The sequence below is a fragment of the Rhipicephalus sanguineus genome, chromosome 6 (assembly GCF_013339695.2).
Source record: "Rhipicephalus sanguineus isolate Rsan-2018 chromosome 6, BIME_Rsan_1.4, whole genome shotgun sequence".
Classification (NCBI taxonomy): domain Eukaryota; kingdom Metazoa; phylum Arthropoda; class Arachnida; order Ixodida; family Ixodidae; genus Rhipicephalus; species Rhipicephalus sanguineus.
The window spans coordinates 50,855,729-50,875,154 of record NC_051181.1 but is presented as its reverse complement, the minus strand read 5'-3'; the positions used below and the strand labels follow the sequence as shown (position 1 = coordinate 50,875,154).

At 47.6% G+C, this 19,426-nt stretch overlaps 1 protein-coding gene across 1 annotated transcript in view; it reads left to right on the top strand.

The window, feature by feature from the left end:
• The window catches only part of LOC125758843 (sodium-dependent multivitamin transporter-like), a 26,553-nt gene extending 7,400 nt beyond the window's left edge, over positions 1 to 19,153 (top strand). The window contains exons 2-4 of the mRNA XM_049416504.1: positions 6,845 to 6,910; positions 9,216 to 9,267; positions 19,122 to 19,153. Of these exons, the coding sequence (XP_049272461.1) occupies positions 6,845 to 6,910; positions 9,216 to 9,267; positions 19,122 to 19,153 (150 nt within the window). The remainder of the gene's footprint in view (positions 1 to 6,844; positions 6,911 to 9,215; positions 9,268 to 19,121) is intronic.
• The last annotated feature ends 273 nt before the right edge of the window (positions 19,154 to 19,426 follow it).

Here is a 19,426-nt window from a genome sequence, read left to right as displayed (position 1 = left end):
AAAAACTTGTTCAGCGCTTTCAGAATATCGCGCTGATGACGAGGTGGTGGTCCCAACAGAACTTTTTTCTGCAGCTTGTTGTTTCATAGATTCCAACAAGACGGTGGCCGTCGAATTTCCTTGCGTGATGTATCGTGGGTAGACGCACAAGATGTGTTCTGTAGTCTCAGGAGTGCCCACACCTCGCAATTCGGACTGTCTGCACAGCCGATAAGGTGTAGGTAAAGATGAGTGAACGCCACACCTATAGCCGTAATCTGTGCAGTGGGCTTGTACTCACCTTTTCATGGTTGGCGGTATTCTAACGTGCATGTCTGGGTCGAGTTCGTGAAGACGGCGGTGACGATGACTTGGTAAACAAATCCCGCTCTAAATCCTGTGCTAATGTCCTTTTTGTGTAGGTCTTGGCGTACTTCTAGATCCTGCGATTAGTGCGGCTCCACTACCATGAAAACAAGGGAAGCGCATAGCAAGGGCAAGTCAGCGATTCCCTTTGCAATCGCGCGCTTTCCAAGGCGGTGGCGCCCTCTCCTGCGCGGCGCGGGTCTCAATCGGATATTTGAAAAGCGTTTTTAGCAATTTTAGGCAAATTATTGCGATTACTTCTTGGTTATTTCTGTAGTTTATATTATGTTGGCCCTTGATAGTTTATTTTACACTGGTTTTGAATATCGCTAGCCTTGTTTTAGGCCCGTATGGTCCACTACGTGAGGATGAGACATGAGGCAGTGGTTGGACGACGAGCCGGGTCCCTAAAGTACTGCGCATTTAAAACCTTGAGGCGAAGCATTCACTGACGCGATCGTTGGTAACGTGCGCAGCCCCCTAAAATATACGGCGCTGTTGTGTGCTATGCGAGCGCACAGATCTCATTGCTGACTTAATTAGCATCGCCTGCCAGGTTCTTGCACTTCCAAGGCAAAGAAACGAGCATACGCCATCCTCCATATATATGACAGTTAACCCTTCGTTGGTTCGCCTACATTTTTGACACGATGTTATAAAAACCGGCTGTGGTATATACATAAAACGACAAGAAATAGTATAAAACAAATTTCATCAGTATTAAGCGAGTACTTCGCTGGAGAAAAGTGGGACACATTGTACCACTGACTCATGTAGGTACCGTCATGGAGTCACATCATCTGGTATATGGGATGAAACGGCTGAAACAAGTGGCGCAGAGGAGCACTTCTCAAGTTGTGCAGACAAACGTTGTGCGCTCCCCATTTTCAGCAGTAGCACAGCACCTGCGCACTCGCCTTACAAACCTTCATATGGCTATGGGCTGTTCCTGTAAAACCGACTTCACCGCATACATCAAACATCTTTGTCGATTTTCTTGTCCCTTCTTCCGCTGTCGAAATGGTCGAGTACTGATGTTGTCCCTGAATATCTGCCCACTTTCCAGATGTATATGATATCGAGAAAATTATTCCCATGCACCGTTATCCACAATTAGGCTTAGCGAAGAGCGTGGCAATTTCGCAAAGGATTGTGTTTCGATGCATTTATCAGTTGAGTTACTTCACGAGCCTACAAAAAAGACATGATGACTGGGAGCTGAAATCACCTCTCTAGAAAACCAGAAAAAGAGAAAATTACCTGGCATTTTGAATGACAGGTTTTTTTATCTGAACGAGAAGCAAATTCAGAAGCTTACGTTAAAAAATGGAACAAATTTCAACGGCACTGTGGCATTGCTGCCATAGGCGTGCGCAGAGGGGGGGCACTGGGGCAGCCGCCCCCCTTAAACCTAAGAAGAGGGGGCGCGAAGTGTGCCCCATACATTGACTTAATAGGAAGGGCGGGCGCCGCGATGATCCTTTGCCCCCCCCCCCCCCTGAAGGGGAACTCTGCGCACGCCTATGACTACTGCCACCTTCAGGAACTGCGGCAAAACAATTTTTCTCGAGATTACATAGGCTAAAGTAAGATAGCAGCCACTTAGCGTTGCGCTAGTTGCGACATGTGATGTGGGAGAAAAAATTTTCTGTAGAAGGAAAAGTGGGACGCATGTGTCCCGCTGACGCACGACGGGTTAAAGCAGGTGGTTGGATACGGTCCATGTGCTGCATGAACAGCAAGGATTATGTGCAGCTCATTCTAACAGCTGAGGTAGTAATGCCACGCACGCTTGTTTTTCTATTTTCATGTAACCGACTCGTTGCACATGTATAACCACTGCCTTGCGTGCGCCGGATGTCACGGAACATTCCCGATTATTTTGCATTGTTCTGATAAGCTTGAGCGAGCAACGCAAACAACAGACGTTATTGTGGAACTAGCAGCCACCAACGATAAGGAATCTTTGATGCCGCATGTATTAATGCCGACGCGCCTTATACCTTATCAGATTACTCGACGGACGACGACTGTTCTCGCCGCTGTCAGTGTATAGAGTGAATTGCTTGTACTATGACCTTTCATTTTCCGGGCCCAATAAGTTCGCCCAATAAAGGGTTGCCTATTTCTGAGGACTGCTGGAGCCTTCTTCACCGTCATGACCGCCGAGAGTATGCACGCACACAGAAAGCTCCCGGGCATGCGGTTTCCTTCGCTAGTTTCGCACATATGCTCCGCGACACCGCGTTGACCGACATGCTGGTCAACACTTGCGTGAGACTAATACAATATTGGTGACAACCAAGCGCTTGTTTGTCTACTTCACTACGTCAGTGTCTTTTGTGTGCGCTAAGATATTACAATGAACGGTGGAATCTCATTGATAGGGTGTTCACAGGAATCAGAAATTAAAACGTATGATCCGATAATTGTATTATTCAATTGCAACTTGCAATAAAAAGTTACAGTTTCACCGCAAGGGCGAAGCAATGATTGCGATAGCAACAAATTGGAATGTTATACAGCGTAGGGCTAGGTGCTAACTCCCTTAGGATCCAATCTCGCGTAACTCTGCAAAACGCTGGCGTAAGGGAATACGGCCGCTACAGGACGCGCAGCGGTTTTCGTGTTATCTGTCGCTTCAACGCGAAGTATAACTGCGAGAGCACAGTACGAACAAGGGTAAGAGCTGTCTGCTGATTTCTATCGAGATAGCGTGCGAGACCACGCCATTTTGGTCTAAATTCGCAGTTGCTCCCGGGCGACGCAGCCCCCCGACGGCGCCCCTTCATGCTCCTTCGCCCGACGGAGCCAGACGGCGCATTTCTTCTGTGCTTCAGCCGCGCACGTCTGCAACATTGGAAAACTTTCGCCCGCACATAGAATATACGACGCGCCGGGCGATGTTGTCCATTTGGACTTTATACGGAACATGACGGCGACAACGACTGCAAAATGCGCCTCGAGTGTCCATATAATTGTTATCACAATAAAAGTGTTATATAGGCGTACTCGGTGACTAATTCAATAACAAACGCTCACGTGGCATCGAGTGATACCGCTCCGCGGAACATGTGCGGATCAGCATAACTAAACGTCACAGTGACTGCAGCCAAAGCGCGTTTATTCAGAAACGATGAAATAGCTGGTCAATTTCCGCTGAAGTTTCCTCTGCAGAATGTGCACGGCTGCAGGCGTGAAACACGTTCTTTGTGTGTCGTCGGAATATTTAATGCGAATGCAATTTAGAAAGACGTGAGTTTTGCAAACATCGCAGGAAGCCTATTGCTGCAGTCGTATTATCCAACTGCAGGCTAAAACGCGATATAATTAACCGTATGAAATTGCATTGCTGCAGTGGGCTGCAGCAATGCAATAAGAAAAAAGAAACTTATTATCCCGGAAAGCGTATTATGTAGAATCGTATCGAGACGATCATTTCCAGGATTTGGGGACATTTGTGCGTGGCGCCATCTCTCGGAGTTAGCAACGGCGTCCTGCCGTAACTGAATGGGAAATGGGTGAAAAAAAATTATATCTGTTGAAAAAGCAAGCTACCAAAAACGACTTGGGATTCTATGCAGTAGAGACCTAGTGGAACTTTTTGGTAAAATTGCAGTATCGCACTTCAAAGCGCGTGGCTTCCCAAGACGATTGACACCGCCCATTAAAAACACATGGGGCCCCATTGTACAATTTTAAGCGCTCTGGGAAGCCACGCGGTTTGTAGTGCGACACTGTAATTTTAACAGGATGTTCAAATAAGTCTCTACTGTATAGAACCGGAGTCGTTTTTTGATAACTAACTTTTGTTCGTCAGATATGATTTTTTTTCGCCTATTTCCCATTCAGTTACGGCAGGCCACCGCAGTCACCGGCGAGAGATGGCGGTACGTGCATATGTCCTCAAATCCTGCTCATTACTCTGTATTACTCATCGTTCACATCGAGTACTGGACTGAAGACTAGACATTTAGGAAACCACGGTGCTACGGGTTATTGTATGAGTATATATGCATAACTTTTTGCCGTTCCTATCGTAGCTCTTTTTTGTCACCTTTCATTTTTAACCTCTGTAGCATAGCAGGCAAGAGTACACTAGCTCATTCCGACCTCTCCGCCTTCTTCTTATTTTCTCTCTCTCTCGCAACTGCACTACCGTTCTCAAACTTAAATCAAGGTTTGCCGCACAGAACAATTGTACTAATGATGAATGACGCATTCTAGCGCTTCGAAATAAAAAGAAGATATTACCAGAAGAAGAAACTTTTTTTCAAAAAGTAGATTGTTTGAATGGACGGCCCCCATAATAGCAAAAATTTTGGTCCCATGGCCAACAGAAGATTTTTCAAACATTGCAAGAGTGCAATTTTTGGAGAAATCGAAAATACCACAAAGGTTCTAGATCTGGCAAAAATTTTGTTGGGATTATTAGCAACCGTATTCTTGGCTACATGTTTCTTGTAATTCTGTGCTTCTGCAAAAGTTTTGCGAAAACTGTTGCAGTTATAGTGCGGCACTTAAGAGACAATTTGCAAGTGACTTATGATCGGCTGTGGCAACATTTTAGTGAAGTTTAATGTTATGTGTGAACATTTCAATTGCTTGAATACTTGTGATTTGTCAACTTTTGTGTCGTGCGGACACATTTTTTGTATTGAAGAAGTTAGACTGAGTGCGTAGGTGTTGTAAAATGTGCCTTTGTATAGTTTTGTAGTTCTCTACTTTGCGACGAGAACTACTGTGCAAGAGGAGTAGCCGGCGGCACGCATTGACACCAACCTCTCTTTATATAAGTTTAATTTAGGAAAAATAGAAAAAAGGCAATAAAGCAATAGGACGGGGAGGATGCCCCTTTTCGCTTTATTTTTTTATTCCTGGAAGACACACTCGCATGTCACGTGTCATAGCAAGCCGTATGTCTGAAACTATGACACGAGCGTTAAATCATTTGTTACTCATGTGCATCACGCAAAATTTTGACGCACCTTTCAAACTCTTTCGGGACAGTGATAGTATACTTATTTACCATACTCTTTCCGTATGCTTCAGGCCAGAAAAAGCAATCTGCAGTCCTTTTTTTTCCACTTTCCCATAACACGTGTGCCGAGAAATGAAGGCGCACACTGGAATCACGTACAGTGCTGTGCTATGCGGGCAGATCCCGCTAACAGTCATACCTGCGATCGATGCTTCCTGAGTGGGACGTTTACGCAGCGCTCGGTCTGACCGACGTAGCATTCGTTACAGAAAGTGAGGATGCTATAAAAAAACTCTGTGCAGCACGCAATGAAAGGAAGAGGTGGAATACTTTTTGAGCATACAGCCGCTTTGTGCCTGGCATTTGGCTGCTATCTATCTATCTATCTATCTATCTATCTATCTATCTATCTATCTATCTATCTATCTATCTATCTATCTATCTATCTATCTATCTATCTATCTATCTATCTATCTATCTATCTATCTATCTATCTATCTATCTATCTATCTATCTATCTATCTGGCCGCTACGACTTTGTGTTCCCGTGGCCGTTTCGTTAACCTAATCTGAGATATAACAAAATTGGTATGACATGACATGAGTGTATGACGAACACGAATGACAGGTTGTACAATGAAAATCATGACATGCATGTCATGTACGTCATAATTTACATGACACGCTATTGGTGCTCTCGCCGCCGTGTCACTAACTTGATATATACTAAAATCGGTGTGGCATGGCATGAGTACATGAAGAACATAAATGACAGGTTGTGACGTAACAATCATGATGTACATGACATAGTCTTGGCCCTCTCACACCCGTCTCAATAACTAGATATAAACAAAATTGGTATTCGATTTGTCTAAAAGCAAAACAATGCGGCGTATGAAGTTTTCGCAACGTTAGTGGATGGGGACAGTTGGAAAACTCGCGCGACGAGGTGGCCGCAGATCGTCGCCCATTCCAGGTGTCGCTGGCATCGCTTTGCGACCACGTCACGTGACCCTTTCCACTGCGCGCAGCCGGCGTCGCGCGGAGCAGGCGAAGCAGCGAAGCGAAACACGTCACGTGAACAGGGCGCAAAACGATCGGAGCGCCCCCACTTTTTGGGAGACAGCGAGCGGCCACGCCGCTTCCGTGGCGATCCCGTGCAGTTTTCCAACTGCCTCCAACTAGTAACGTTGAGTTTTCGCTGAGTGGTCCGCATTACATCGATTCCTACAGTGCGTAGGGGCTGAGAGTATTCTACGTGTGGCATCCCAATTTGTTGCTATCGCATTCATTGCTTCGCCCTTGCGGCGAAACTGTGACGTGTTTTTTTTTTGTTATGAACAAACAAGCGACATAATGTAAAAAAGCGACATTAGACCCTCAGAGAAAGCAGAAGAAACGGCATCAATAGTTCTGCCTTTGTGGCAACCCTCTCTGAGCATTGGACAGTTATATTTTCGGTCGATGTTGTGATGCAAGTAAAGCACACTGAAATACAGATTTCTTTCCATTCCGCAGTACATTCGTATGCGCTTCAACGGCCACATCTCCCTCACAGCGTGCTTCATCTACATTTTTCTCACGGTAAGATGTTTTGAATATAAATCATGACTGAAATCTTCTCGGAGTGGTCAAGTGGCAAATAGCGCTTGTACACCTATATTGCGGAATTATAAGTAACCTGATTGCACTCATGTAAATATATATTTTTTAATAAATTTATCTACCGGTTAATAGTTTTGTCGTTGTTGTTGTTGTTGAATGGAGAAAAGTACAAAGACTAACGGGCGTGCTCAGGGAGGCTGCTTATAGGTATCACGGGGCAGCGCGTATTGTCTTCTTTATTTACTGCAAAGCCTGACTGGAATTCTGGAACCAAGATGGCGTTGCTGCCAAGATAACGAACATTTTGTTGCGAAGACGTGACCTCTAGATAGAGAGCAACAGTGTCGATAGTTCGGTCAGCTGGTACACGATCGAAGATGAATAACTAGCTACGATTACAACGGACACAGAAAAAGAAGGCGACAGGACAAAGCTGGACTAACAATTTTTATTACCTGCAAAAGATTCTTACAATGGGTGGCAGACAGGTTATTGACTGCTGAATTTTTAGGCCATTTGACGAAGGCCCTAGCGGAAACATTCGGGAAAAATGAGAGAGAGCTTCGAATGGGAATAAATAACGTGGTGAATGCAGTAAACCAGAAATTAGAACTAATACTATATGTTCACATACTTTCACACGACTTCAATAAGGTCGCGAGCAGATGTGATGTTCGCGTGTCTTTTTTCAGTACCTCCGAAACTGGCTAGCCTGTGCAGGCACATCGGCGTAAAGAAACAGAGGAGGAGCACATGTGGTACTAACCACACCATGAAATTTGCATCCTGCGTGACACGAGTAATTTTTAAAGACGATAGTCTTTCTTGGGACACTTGAAAGCAGAAATTTTGGTCTGTCTGTCTGTCTGTCTGTCTGTCACACGATTCAGCCACCCGGCCAAAGTTTAAGCACTTGCTGAACGCCCAGCCATCTTGAACTAGTAGCTGCGTTCATACTTGTGACCATTGTCGATGAAAAAGCAAATATTACGCATATCTGAGGCGCAACACCAATACGTAACTACAAGGTAGTGTGTTCCTTTATTAGAAAATACATAGATACGTAATTCTAAAGACCCTAGTGTTTCCTAGGCTGCGCTGAAAATGCGACGCTATGCCTGAAAAAGGCCTCCGCTGAGGATATGGTGCTGCCGCCTGGCAGTGGCCCTGGGCTCTGCACAAGCTCATGTTTCTCTATGCCACTGCCAGATGGCGTCCATATCTCACGCAGCGCCTCCTATATATTTTAACAATGCCAGCCAAATGCGGCCGATTCAACATAGAGGAGGCGCTGCCTGAGGCAAGGCAAAACATAAATGGCAGAAGACTATCGTCTTTCGACGACATTTGCAGCGAAGCACGCAGATACGCGGCCAATTGTTGTATTCGTTCTTCGTGTGGAAAGGTCCTCTTTTTTCGATTTTGACGGCGCCTTCTTTTTCGATTTTTGACGGCGCGCACTTGCCGCGTCAAGTTGGACAGTGCGGGTGAACTCCGATGTTTTAGGCCGCGGCAAAGGCAAGTCTGAAAGGGAAGTTTGGGAAGATTTTCACATCGCAACGCAAGGAAACGCGCGCGTAATTGCTTGCTCAGCAGGCGTCAGCGACAAGGAATACGCTTCCAAAAATGCACCATTTCCGGTGATTAATCATTACATTATGTCTTTCGCGTCGTGCTTTGTTCGTGCTTTTATTGATGACTCTCGCGCATGAGCCGGGTGCCTGCCGGAGGTCTTTAAATAGACTTTTTCCTGCAATAAAATTCAGTTGTTAATGCTCTTTTGTCCTGTCGCTTTCTTTTTTTGTGTCCGCTTTGCATATAGCTGGTTTTTCATCTTGGATAGAGGGAGAGGGCGGGAGGTAGAGAATGCATGCTTAGGAAACGCACTAAGACCAGCTATATAGATGACTTCTATTTGTTAATGAGGTAAAGAGGCTACCAAGCAAAATGTAGAACAGAAATAGATCGTTCACATCGTAGCTCCGAAGCGCTTTCTTTTTTGCATGGTTGAAAATCAGCGCGGAAGAATCTATATGCAGCACAGGCAATTTATTTGTATTCGCTCGAAGGCAAACTGATGCTTTAGCTTTTAGGCATGTTTGAATAGTCGTACACCTAAGCAGACTGCAATGCATTACGCGACTGATTAGCATAGGTTGCATTGTTTCTATTTAAGAGCTTGGCTAACGTTACTGAGCTCTCGCATGCTTTCTTACACGTCTATAAGATCAGTTTGGCACTTCAAGATTGGTGTCTGGGTTATTTATTTATTTATTTTTTTCAGCAAACTGTGGGCGCAGTCTCTATTTTCGCTGCATCACTCACTCTTGTCACAGGTAAATCTAAATAAACCTATTATTTCATATGTAAATATAATAATATTTGGGTTTGAGAACGCATGCCGCGCATAGTACTGGCGTTTTCTAGAAACTGCATGAAATGAGCCTACGTAAGCAGCATTTTAAATGCGAAGCATTTCTTAGCGAACCTCTGGCACTTTGAGCGTTTCTATCTACGTATCTATCTATCTATCTATCTATCTATCTAGCCGCCTACGTCTGGGTGCTCTCATGATCGCCTCCTTAACTTTGTGTAGAGCAAAATTTGCATGGGAGGATAAGAGGATTTGACGAATATGATTGCCGAGCCATGACATGAATAACCTTAAAATCCCGTCGCGTACGTCGTCAAACCCTTTCCACTAGACACGTGTGGCACATACCCGTTTACCACGGGCCGCGGTGTGCGGGTATGCCCCACAGGTGATTGACAGTTTACATCTACCCAGGAACGGTGCGAACAGGCATTGCTAACGTAAATGCTAGAGCGTTAAGGAAAGCCAACATCGGCAGCGTTGACTCAAAGAATGGAAAAAATGAAAATTAGGATCCCAGCAGGAATCGAACCCAAGCATTCCGCGCGACAATCAGGTATTCTACCACTGAGCCACGCCAGGTCTATAAACTGGTTCGGAAAAACAGCCTACGCAGGCGTAATATCGGCGCAACGTCAATTGTGGTTGTGGTGCTGGCTAGAGCTGTGCACGGGCCGTATTTCCGAGCCCGAGCCCAGCCCGGGCCCGCTGACTTTGTCGAAGGCCCGCCCGAGCCCGACGGCAAAGGGCTGCGAGCCCGCCCGCTCGGCCCGACGTACGAAAACACAATCCCGGGCCCGGCCCGGCCCGGCCTGGCTTTTTGAAGGTTCGCTGCGAAAAGAAAACATCGTTTTCCGGTAATTTGGCATTTGATTGAGCATCTCAAATATGATCAAACGACACACGACGAACAGTATCTATTACACAGATTACATATTTTCGTGCAAAAACAGCAAGCAGACCGACGATTCCGGCTTCAAAGAAGTGCGGCGCTTTTGCATTATGTAGCCCGCCGAACTGAAGTTGCGTTCACTGCTTGCACTTGTCGCCGAAATTGCTAATATCTTTTTTGCCAGCCTGGCAAGCTTGGGATATCTCTGCTGCTTGTTTTTCCAGAAGACTAAAACTTCAGATGGACAGGCGGACGATTCCATAGAGAGATAATCGGAGAGCTCCCCTTTTGTTTAAAGTAGCGAATGGAGAGGAAAAGCTGTAAAGGGCGGTCGCGGAAAAGGCGCTGCAGTGTATGCGTGCTGGAAAACAATTCCCACTCATTCTCTATATTTCGGGCTTTAGTCGGGCTTTGCGCCGGGCCCGAGCCCGGCCCGATAAAACTCCAAGTAGCCCGAGCCCGGCCCGGGCCCGAGATGAAAATGCGTCGGCCCGCCCGAGCCCGGCCCGCGGGCCGGGCCGGGCTCGGGCTACCCGGAGCCCGTGCACACCTCTAGTGCTGGCTATCTAATTTTAGAAAAAAGCAATAAACGCTACATGATACTACTACGATGTGTGCTCCTACAACACGGGCGTCGTATCAGATTAACATCTGTAGTTCCAGTGCTGGTTCCGTTTTTATAGCAGTCTAATAAACATTACGTTTGTATTTCAATGATTCAGCAAGCTATGTTGAAGCATTGCTCGACCCCGGAGGAATATATTAACGAAAGTTACATATAATATCCACATCACCGCACCGTAAAGTGCACTTCGTCCACCAGAACGAGGCAGTGTCGTCTTCATTTTTTACGAGGCTGCGAGATGGCCTCATGCTGACCGAGGGTGATGCCAGAGTGACTGACAGCCGCTTTGTAGACTAGGCTACGTAGGCCACATACGCCCAGATAGTCTACGAATACGACAAACACCATTCACTGGTGTTGGTCTACGTAGCACTGTCCAGGCCTACCAGCCTCAACAGCCTATACCTCACCAACGCGAAGGGTGGCTTCACGTTCCAACATTTCGCCGTCTCTGCCGACAAAAAATTTGTCGGCGAAATGACCGAGGCGTCCACGAATTCCAACAGCTCTACTATACCACATACTTCACTACACATGGACCCCTCGTCACCATGATCACGACCGGATCCTATAACATGTCATGACCAGCTGTTGGTGCTCACTGATCATGGTGATGATGCCCTTGTTCAAGAACTGTCAAGAACTTCTTGCACACAAGCACACGGGTTCATGAAACGTGCGTGCGTGCCAATGGCAGCGTTACACAACCGTAAACAACCGGTTATATAACACATATGCGTCTCTTCAACATATATGTCCGTGCGTATAAAATTTATACAAATCTTTAGCGACATTTTGTAACGTGTTGCTAAGTAAAAAAAGTTACGCCACAGTCACCTACCCGCCGCATGCTTCGCATAACGTCGTCTCCCACGGTACGTGGGATCTGCCAATTTTTCATCCTTGGTATTAAAAAGTTAATTCTTATTAACTACACAATGTATCATTTACGAGGAAGTAATACACACCTATGAAGAACGTATAGTATCGTTTATGTCTATCAGACTAACATGGTTTTGTTGTAGAAGTTTCTAGCAGTACGCGATGCACAAAAATTTGCCAGGTTGTTGTAGGTGATACTAAAACAAAGAAAGAACGCGATTCATACCCGCGGTGGGGATAACAGGCTCGACTTAAGATTGCCGTAACAGCCCGTACGCGAAAGCAATGAGAGGTCGGGACTGCAGGAGACTGCATCCGCGGCCCAAATATCTAGTATTCTGCTGCCGAAAGTGCACTTCTTCTTATGCTCTGTTTTTTTTTTCTCCCAACCTATTGGTTTTATGATCTAAACTTTGTTTGCAGTACTTCCCACTATTATTTTATTTTCTATTGGCTCTAAGCTTGATATACTTGTGTGAAACGGGATTTCCCGCTTTTTTTTGGTCTTTTATTACATCCCGGGGGGCCCACGAAATATGAAAGTGGGTTGCATGCGGTACGCGGCAACTATTTAGCAATGAAAGGATGATTTCTTTAGCAAGTTTTTGGAGGTTAGTACTGCAATAGGTCATGCGTACCAGAGTCACGACTCATATAAGTAACCATACCTCCCCAATCTAAAGTAGTCTGCCGGCAGCCGAGGATTGTTGTATATAGCGCAATTAGAACAGTTGCTTCATGTTGCGCGTGTTACATTGGACAAGGGTTCCCTTGTAGATTCAGTGTTCATAGATTAAAAAACAAACAAAAAACCTCGACGTTGTAGGTCACAAACTGCTTATGCACAATGTCAATATCATGCACAATGTCAATGTCAAAGTGTATTTGCGATTCCTTTTCCTCGCCCTAGCGATACGCCGTAATAAATCTGACAAGGTGTACAGTTGCGCTCAATATGACGTGCAACACGGGAGCGCGTGGCTTCACGAGCTTAAAGGTTGCGCATGGCTTCAACTTGCCCTAATTTCCACGAGTAAATGACATTTTTTTTATTTTGGGATCACCCCCGAACGATAGAATAGTGTTTAGTTGTAGAAATAAGGGCTAGTGGAAGCCATCTGTGATGCTGGAGTTCGTGAAGCCACGCGCTTCCGTGTTGCAAGTCATATTGAGCGCGACTGTACATCATTAGCATGATGTGCGGGGTCATCCAAATGTTGACATTAACCCCGTAGCTTTTCTTAAATATTTATAAATTACTACTCACGAAATTGCTTGTTCATCATCTAGTAATTATTAGACAAATTACCAGCGAAACTGATTCGATTGTAATGCATAATGATTTAGCTGAAGCAAAAAATCCCTAGAGGAAACCGCATGTCTATGCAAACGCACAAGACCATTAGACACGTCTCACGAAGAAGTGTGTGTGAGAAGCAGATTACAACATGTTATCCATTGCAACCTATTGCGAGTAAAAGCTACGGCAGACAAATTTTATCGTATGGTTCGGTTGCACTGTATGGCACAAGGGGATACACTCAGTACGAAAATTCAGTGACCAGAATATAAAAGCATGGTGTGTAAGTGGCAGTTATACAATGAGTCGTAATGTTACCACGGAAAGCAGACCTTAGGATGGTAGTTTTAGAAAATTCAGGTAAGCTTTACGATTGAAGCTTTTTATAACGTATTTTGTGGCCAAACTGAAATAGTCCGCGATAAGCAGATCTTTCAGAAGGACGGAAAACAGGGATGTTAAACGAGTTTAGAATAAGCGGTATAATACCTGCATTGGGGAAAGGAATGGGGGAGTTTGAAAGTTAGAAGACTAAAGAAAGCGAGAGAGCACGCACAAACACACCCACGTGCACAGGTCACAGTCCGTCACTCTCGCGCGGTATGCGGCATAACCATCAGTCTACAGCCCAATAAAAAGTTGGTCGAGTTGGTTTGATTCATGGCGTGAAAAGGCGCGATTAATACGACACACAGGACAGAAGGACACAAACTGACGCGTTCGTGCAGGGCAGCCGCTCGTGCAAGTCTGTTGTCCTTAAACATTTTTAGCAATGCAAAATGACTTCGTGAAAGCTACTCTAAGCCATAACCGGCATAGCAGAATGGCCTCTCTTCGGTGAAGTCCAGTTGGTGCTTGAAAACGTACCAAACCGTTTAGGTGGCGTTCAGAAAGTGTACACATGCTCAAGGATACGACGAGTGGTCGTCCACCAAGGCGTGAAACAGCGTGCTGGACAACTACCCAGGCTCACGCTGCAGCTCAACAGCCCAACACCGAGGCACGGTGCAAGAAATACTTGAACCTTGCATCGGGGTAAACTGCGGCTGATGACGTCATGTGAACTTACGCTAGGACACCGAGTGGGAACCGATTCCTTGTCGTCGCCACAGGTCATTCATGGGACTGTTCCTCCTACAGAAGCTGTCGGCACGCTTCATCACGGAGAAGCTCATATATAGGCGCTCACGCGATCGACAACCCGAGCCAGTTATTAAAGGACCATGCGTCCTATTTCACTGGAAAACATTCCGCAGAATATTGCGCAGCTTTTGGCATCAAGCGCATGAGAGCAACCATTTACTACACCCTGGCAGATTTCACTGAATGTGTCAACCGACCCCAACGTATAAGAAATATGCAGGCTGCAGTTGCGGGGACGCGCAACGACAACTGTCCCTGCGATCAGATTTACTCTGAGGACAACCGTCAACAGCTTAACCAGCATTATACCCGCCACTCATCTCAGCCTTATTAATGCACTGCTGAATCCAGTAGAACGTACTCGACAGGAACGCAGCACGGAAATAATGGCTTCGTCAGCACACGTCGATTATGCAGCTGGGCTTCGCGTAGTGTTTACGGAGGCGTTATGCAAAGCACAAAAAAAGCTGAGCGCAGGTCATGCTGAGCAGAAAGCGCACCATGATCACTCCCATAGGGAAGTTCTGTAGAAAGTAGACGACCTGATGCTGCGGCGGAATTACTTGTGATCTTACGGAATTACGGTGAGCAGGGGCAAAATTTCTTGTGTCCGACATCGGACGGGATGCCCTTCCAATGTCTTGCGTGCAGCCTTCTAGAGTGAGCCTGCGTTTTCTCTGTCCCAGCCGCGTATACCGTTAGCCGTGCACCAGCAGCTAAGCAGGATTGACCGCTTTTGCCGGGTTACCAACAGCCAGGCCAATAAAGAAAAAAACAAACAGCCCGCAACGCATTCCACAGCTTGTGGCTGCAGAAGCAAGGACATCAGCGAGAAACGAGGAAAGGAAAACAGCGAAACGACTTCAGGTACGGAATGGCAGTAGCGGCAGAAAATTCGCCGAACCGCAGCACAGCCGGACGACCAAGTGGCGAATTTCTCGACCAGGCAGCTTACCCCAGAGGTCGAACCGCAGACCTCGCCCGCCAGTTCAGAGCGGACCGCCCGACGTGTAGCAAGTAGGAAGCCGTTGTGCAGGGTGGATCGGTGCGCCTTTGCTTCTCTTGTGTGCCGAAAGGCGCGCTGTCGGAAAAAACAAGAGAAGTACTTTATCCTACCTGAGGGCTACGACATTCTGGTCATGCAATTTAGCTTCCCTCTTATCTGCTCGAAGCTTTCTTCGAGATCATTTCCACGCAAAATGAGATGGCCAGCAGATAAGACCAGGGCCCGTATTCTCAAAAGGCGACAATCGCAAAAGTATCGCCTTTGGTGCGCGCTGATTGGCTATTGAGCAAACCGGAAAAGTTAGGGCGCCATCTGGTAATTCCGCCGACGTCAATTTTGCGTCATGGTGCTCGACGGTGCTCTCGACATATCTGCAATAAACGAAGGCACCGTTAACCGTCGGTTCGCACTCGTTCTTTGCCAGCGCGTGTTTTTTCGTGGTTTGAACGTCCCAGGAACATGAACCGTGCGTTGCTCGCGTGGCTTATCGCGATCCGGCAACATGTCGAGATCTTGAGACGATGTCGCTGCGGCGGCACGCTACAGCTGAACTCAGTACGCCGTGTTAAACTCTCAACGAAAATACGTTTCACGCAAAGTTGCATTCTTTAAATATTATACTGTGCATTAAATAATCGAACAAAAAAACGTTGAAAGCACTTTCAACACGTCTTATACTTCAAGTAGCCACAGCCAAGCCGGCCAAGCCTGGCCACTGCGTAGAAGCAGCAGCACACGCTCGAAAACGCCGCACTCGGGTTGCTCTGCGCTGTACGGTGCGCTCACTCCTGTGTTGTGAGACATTCGTACTACCAACGGCCAGTTGCAACAATGACATCACAGGCAAGTGTTTTTTTTTTTACTTATTGAACGCATCAAATTCTACGTCACCAAACGCGATACTATCGCCTTTTGCGATCGTTTGAGAAATCCAGCGGCTGTCTTCATTATCACGAGACCATTAAATCCGGCAAACGCAGCGACGCCACGGAGGTGCGGTCTGATCCGGCCCGAGCTGCCTGCGCCCATCATACACGCTGCTATCGGCTGTCAAGCAACTCTGCAACATCATGCACGGTTCCGGCTTATCTCACGACTACCTCCACGGCGTCAGCGATGTCAGTGCACCGCTCGAGCTGCTCCGTTGTCAGCATGGACTTCACCGTGTTAGGCGGAGCAGCCAGACTCTCTATGAGAGGCTACAGCTGACGGTGGTACTTTTGTGGCTCAAGAGTGGTGGTGGTGGTGGTAAACATTTTATTGAAGAAACTCGCAAGAGAGCTGCTCTGTGCCCGAGTGACAGTCCCTAGTCCGGGCCGCCATTGGAGATGGCCGCTGCCCGGGCGCGCGCCACCAAGGAGCGTCGCGCATCGAAGGTAGAGCAGCCGAGCAGGTACTCCTCCCAAGCCTCTCTGGTTGGGATGGGGAAGGGGGATCAGAAAGGGAGTGGAGTTGTAGGACACGAAGCCACGACGTTAACGGTGTCAGCGTGGACCTTACAAGTCGGGCATGTGCCAGAGATTTCCGGGATGAAGTGCCGGGGTGTGGAGAAGGGTTTGCAAGAAGCTTACCCTACGAGGCGACCGGGAAGGGACGCGACGTTCTCCACTGCTGCATTCCACAAAGACGCTACGGCCTGGTCCGTCAACTCACCGGCACGGCGCAGAAAAGGCACTCGAGGCAGGTCGTCAACAAACACGGGATTATTAACCCAAGATGCAGCACAGTGCGACAATCACGGGCTTGCAGGCCGTATAGGGGATTTCTGCAAGACCGGTCGATACGCTTGCCAGCGGCGCTACGTCTATCGCCCAAAGGGCAAGAGTCGAGCGCACGGACAAGAACGCGTCTGTCAGAGCAGCGCGTCAACCTCCCGTGCCGGCCTGAGAGCATCTGACGCGCTGACGCGGCGAGCCAGCTCCAGACAGAAGCGAACTCATCGGACAGGGTGTTGTCACTGGCGGCCAATGAGGACAGGCGAAGCGCAGTGACGTGTGCTAGCGTGACGTGTGGCGAGCGTTGTCCGGGCATGTCCGGACGCGTGTCTCCATGCCGGGAAGTCCGACGCATTGCTTTTACTAGAATAAGAGGCCTGTCCGCGCAGCCATCGCCATATTACCGTTTAAAGGCGGTTCCCGGCGCTCGAGCCGCGCGGGGCCAACACACGCGCTAGATGGGCAACGAGGCGCCAAACGATTCCCACAAGGGTTATATTGAAAATTGGGGTTGAGTGATTGCATGCGCATCGTAGTTCCTCCACATATGCTGTGGCTCAGTTCACGTGACGTTCACGCGCGCAGTGGCAAGAAGGCCGTGCGTTGAGGGCACTCAAGCCACTTCCGCTGTTTTTCGCACTTTGTGACGACGCCGCAGTCGAGGTGCCCTGTTTCCTGTTTTCAATTTTTAACCCTTTCAGTCCTGACATTTTTTTAACGGGCAGATAATTTTTTCTTGTTGATTTCGCTTTTCAACCACCTCAAGTAATACGAAAATAATCTATTCTGAGCAGCCCATCAGCGTATAAGAAAAATGGCGCCATGTCCTATATATAGCACACCAGGACTTGGTGGTAGTGATGTGAAATACGGCGATTTTCCATGTTGCTATTTATTTTACTCTGTTCGCACCTCAAATTGTTGTGAAGCTAGCATTCCAGCAACCATGCGTTAGTTACTGCGTCTAAAAGGTCCAAAAGCAAGTTTTTGTGCTCGTGATACACTGCTCTTCATTGCACTTCAATGGCCGTCGTCTAATTCTCGGACGCTTTGTAAGATCATAATAAAGTGCTGAATCCTCCTTTGGTGCGCCGAAATTATTTCGCCCGTACCTGCAAGGGGCTCACTCATGCACCATTCGTATAGTGCAGCAAAACGCATTCAGATCAATTATGTACAACCTCGATGATTGGAACCCCATTGCAAATTGTCAAAAAAATTAAGGCTACCGCATGACAAATTAAACAGGCACGATGCTGTAAGCTATCGCTTACTACAAACCCACTCTTACCCCAGCCCGGTCGTCTTACGCCACTGCTACTCGCACTTATACACTACCGATCTATGTAAAACATGCGGGCGCAGAGCAACGCTGCGCCACATGCTCTGGGAATACGCCGGCAACAACTGTCGAGAAACGCCCGCCGTTCGCGATGCGCCTATGGCTGCTGCCAATACCAGGCAACAGGAAGCCTCGAGCTCACTCGTTCCCGCCGCCGTGCCGGCTGCGGGAGCCGCGGGGGACCTTCTCCGTCGACGACGCCGCCGCTGGGAGGCGGCGCTCAGAAGCTCGGAGCTCAACGGCCAGCTCTGGGCCGTCCGGCAGGCTGCAGATGCCGCCCGAGTTCAGGGACTCAGCGCCGCCATCTGAGGCCACCAACACCAAACTGCCGGCCAAGTGTTAATAAAGTTTCTTCTCTCTCTCATTTCCCGCGGAGAATAAAAAGAAATTGGGCGCTGACACAAGCGCTATGGCTCTGGGTCACCATGCAATGCATTCAGAGATCTGACAACCATTAAGCCCTGGTGTCCTATATTTAGGACATGAAGTTTTTTTATTGCAGTGGCCTAAGCATGAATGTTAGGGAAGGATCGCTTTGTAAATAGGTCATCCAGTACCTTAGAAACAAAATAGGAAATCATCATACCTACCGAGAGAATAGTGAATCAGTAAAATGTAATCGAATATCTCGTTGCGGTGTTTGTCGTCTTTTTCACCTTCCGTCATCTCGCTTTCAGCATTGCAGACTTCCGAGGAAGGCTACCGGGGCGTAACCAAGGAGGGGTTGGGGGGCTGCAAGTCCCCCCCCCCCCTCCCGAAAAACGTTTATGCCTACGCCCCTGGAAGGCGATGATGAGGAAACTACTCCTATGTTTGCGCAGACGTATTGAGGTTAACACAGACACACTTTTTTAATTTCTTAGGTATTTATGGCACAGTTCATAGGAATATTTCTTCGTGTCCTTTTTTAGGACGCCAGGCCAAAAGGGTTAAAGAAACCTGAGGGACCCATCCTCTAAGCTATATAGGGAATGCGCTTCGCTTTTCTAGAAACCCGAGACTCTGGCGCAGTTTGGCGCAATTTTCTTCGATTTTAGGCCATTTCGCGGCCTCTTGCAAGTGCTTTAGCGTTTCACCCCGCGCCCCTGCCGCGGCCGGTCGCCACCGGCATGGAGTGCGTGGTTGAAGTACACACGATTTCGGCAGAAGAATGGTCGGACGGCTCCTGGCAGCCGTCACCCGGTTTTCGCGCCCAGGAGAAGCGACGGCTCGAGCT